This window comes from Hordeum vulgare, chromosome 2H (assembly GCF_904849725.1).
Source record: "Hordeum vulgare subsp. vulgare chromosome 2H, MorexV3_pseudomolecules_assembly, whole genome shotgun sequence".
NCBI lineage: Eukaryota > Viridiplantae > Streptophyta > Magnoliopsida > Poales > Poaceae > Hordeum > Hordeum vulgare.
Window position 1 is genome coordinate 621,771,020 of NC_058519.1, and position 3,351 is coordinate 621,774,370.

General features: G+C 42.0%; 1 protein-coding gene across 1 annotated transcript; it reads left to right on the forward strand.

The window, feature by feature from the left end:
* Nucleotides 1-302: 302 nt before the first annotated feature.
* On the forward strand, nt 303-3,351 carry LOC123427956 (protein CutA 1, chloroplastic). The gene is made up of 6 exons (XM_045112102.1): nt 303-490; nt 753-838; nt 1,136-1,198; nt 2,400-2,431; nt 2,564-2,658; nt 2,764-3,351. Exons 1-6 carry the CDS (start codon nt 318-320, stop codon nt 2,846-2,848), a joined length of 534 nt encoding a protein of 177 aa, XP_044968037.1. The 5' UTR covers nt 303-317; the 3' UTR covers nt 2,849-3,351.

Here is a 3,351-nt window from a genome sequence, read left to right on the forward strand (position 1 = left end):
AAAAATAGCATTCACATTACGCATGGATATAGAAATAGTATAACGTAGTATTAGTTAGCTGCTACGAGTAAATGCAACGTGCCTTAATCTTTGTCTATTTTAAAAACGCGCCTAAGTCTAACTGTGTCTTCTAAACTGTGACGGAGGGAGTACGAATTTTGTGGGTTTTTAAGTTTGTGTATGAATCTGTTAATTTTGAGCAAGTTGTTGTGTTACGGTGTAATTAACTCAGTATTAACTGATCGGAATTAACCGAATGCGCGGCACTAGTGCACTACAACCAGCCCAGCCCAGCCAAGTGGGGCCAGGAATAGAAGATGCCACTCTTCCCCACCCCACTCCGAGCCCTATTCTCGCCCACCACCGCCGCCTCCTCCACCTCCGCCCTGCCGCCGCCCCGTCGACCGCCGCTCGCGGGGGCTCTCCTCTTCCTCAGCCTAGGAGCCGTAGCGGGCTGCGCCCTCTCCGCCCGCCGTTTCCCCTTCGTCCGGTAATCCACACTCCTCTCTCTTCCCCCCTCCCTCTTCCCTCACTTAATTAATAAATCCGTGCTTTAGATTCATGGGATTTTGCAAAAATGGCTGCGCTGGTTGGTTGTGAATGGTTCAGCGTGCATCGTATTTAGCTTTTCTGGTTGCTACTTTTCTGGTTGTTACTTTTCTGGTCCATATTTCTGAATCTGTGTTGTTATTTTGTTTTTTGTAATGTACTAGAATAGTTGGCAATCAGGTATTAGTTCTGAAACTTTGCAGGGCAATAAGTTCTGCTAGAATGGAGTCTACTTCCACGACCGTGCCTTCCATTGTTGTATATGTGACTGTCCCAAATCGTGAAGCAGGTACTTTACCTATGTTGTTGGTCTTTTCTTATTACTATCGTCACATGTTACCATTTCAATTAATTAATCACATACACATGCCGTACTATTAGTTGACTAACTTAAACTTATTTTCATATACAGCAGTGCATTTGAGTTACATTTCTATTTAAAATCTCGTCGCTGTTGTGTTGTTCAATGGTACTTATATGGCATTGTTTTGGCAAGTTTGATCTCTTTCTTTAGCAGCACTAAGAAATGTAAAATGGCTGTCTTTTATTTTCAGTTATCTTATTATTATTTTTTCCTTTGCTGCAGGCAAAAAGCTATCGGCTAGCATTATCAGTGAGAAACTTGCTGCTTGTGTGAACATAGTGCCTGGTAGGAACTGTGTTCTCTCTCTTGTTTATTATCTGCAGCTAGACACTCAAATGTACTCCCACCGTTCCTAAATATTTGTCTTTTTAAAGATTCAACTATGGACTAGGTACGAAGCAAAATGAGTGAATCTACACTGGAAACTATATCTATATACATCCGTATGTAGTCTGTATTGAAATCTGTAAAAAGACAAATATTTAGGAACGGAGGGAGTAGTAGATTCCTGTCAACTTACTATCTTGTAAATCAGTTTTCACTTCTCACTTGAACCTCATCATCTCTTCCAGTTTCCATTAAAGCCCCATGCCGTACACTTTCACAAATTGACTTCTCTATCCCTTGCATTGAATCGAATGCCTTCAGTGGATCAGGATAATCATTAAACATTTGAGTTCTCCAAAATGCGACACAGATAGTCATGTAGTTGTGTACGTCATCATTTGACCTGTCAGGTGCAGCATCATGAGATCACCACTGTCGGAACTAAACTTGGTGAAAGGGATTCAACTGACGACATTATCGGGTCTGAAGTGAAATTCATGGTGAATAAGAAGGGCTGAAGGAAACTATCTTAATAATTATAGAATTAGGGATTAGTGATGTACTCCCTCCATATAGCCTACAAAAACGTCTTATATTTTGCTGCATAGGTAGTATATTAGATGGAGTATAAACATGTTATGCTGGATAGCCAACTCTAATTGGCCACTGGCAGAAAATATTTATTTGAAATAAGCACAACTCTAACTTGTGGTAACTGAGGTTTGGCATAATTACCTTTTGAGATTATACTTGAATTAACCGAATGTCTGACCATCATCAAGATCCTCAAGACACCTTTAACTGTAGACCATAGCTTGTGCCTGGATGTGCATATGCACTGGAACTGGAATAGTTGTGGACTCGGTAATGCGCGGGCAAGTTGGCATGCGGGTGACTTGCTTGATTGCTTAGAACATATTGGCGCAATGACTGCAAAATCCTTTAGCAAATTGTACTCTTTACTAACAATAAAATATGTGTATTAAAATGATTGATATGCATGTGGCCATCAACAGGTAGCCCCATCATCTTCTCATGATAGTTTCTTCTGTTGTACTTGGCTTACTGAGCAATCTTATTTCCAGCCATCCATCATATCATATCATCTTTTTCTTCTTCTTCTACTTATCTCATAGTTGGCATTCTTGTCTCTTTCCAGGAGTTGAATCTGTTTACTGGTGGGAGGGGAAGGTACATTTCTACTGATGCTCTCTTGGCCAGGCTAATTGGCAGCACTTGTTGTTTTATTCACCTCTTTTCACCATCAAACATCCATTACAAAAGTACTGATATTTAGTTCTCCACAATATGTCCATTCGTCAGGTGCAAACTGATGCTGAAGAGTTGCTCATCATCAAGACCAGAGAATCTCTCCTAAATGCCTTGACTGAACATGTCAAAGCTAACCATGAGTACGAGTAAGTTGCGTCCTGTTTATCAAGATCTACTCTATTTACTTGTGTGAGTACAAAGCATGGATCAACATGCCGAACGGATATTTGATGTCTGATTTTCTCACGCAGCGTTCCTGAGGTCATTGCGCTGCCCATCAGCGGCGGCAACCTCAAATACTTGGAGTGGCTCAAGAACAGCACCAGGGAGAATTGATCTGGCCAGAGCTTCCCATGGACCGCATTTGTGAGTAGAGTACCTAGTGGTGTGGTGTGTCTGTTCTGGTTTGAGACATTGTGCTTGTGCAGAATGACTTCAGTGGCTTCTGCGCGTCTATGGTGAATTGGTCGATATGTACCGTCTCCTAGGGCCAAATAAACTTTCAGAAGCGTGTAGCGCCAAGACAATTGCACAAAATCCACTTGTCGCGCTCGTGTAGGACTGGTACATTTGCTGGATGAGGAGCCGTTGACGCTTAAGCCACACACACACACGTGGCGTGCGGTTAAAAAAGAGATGAATGATATCGCGCTTTACCTCCTCGCTAAGCTACTAGAGTTCCAATAAAGTAGAGATCTATCTGTAATCAGTAGGTTAGAGTAATCCCGTCCAAGTACTCCGTATGAGACAGTGGATGTTATGCGTGCTGAGGACAATGTCGGTCTGTCTGTCACTGATAAAAGTCCTCTCCAATAATGTGACCCTCTTTTGGCTTTCTA

Excerpts from the sequence above, each read along its gene's own strand:
- LOC123427956 (XM_045112102.1), top strand. The coding sequence starts at position 318 with ATGCCACTCTTCCCCACCCCACTCCGAGCCCTATTCTCGCCCACCACC. Across the intron at positions 491-752 it reads CGCCGTTTCCCCTTCGTCCG|GGCAATAAGTTCTGCTAGAA; the intron begins GTAATCCACACT and ends GAAACTTTGCAG. Across the intron at positions 2,432-2,563 it reads TTTACTGGTGGGAGGGGAAG|GTGCAAACTGATGCTGAAGA; the intron begins GTACATTTCTAC and ends TCCATTCGTCAG.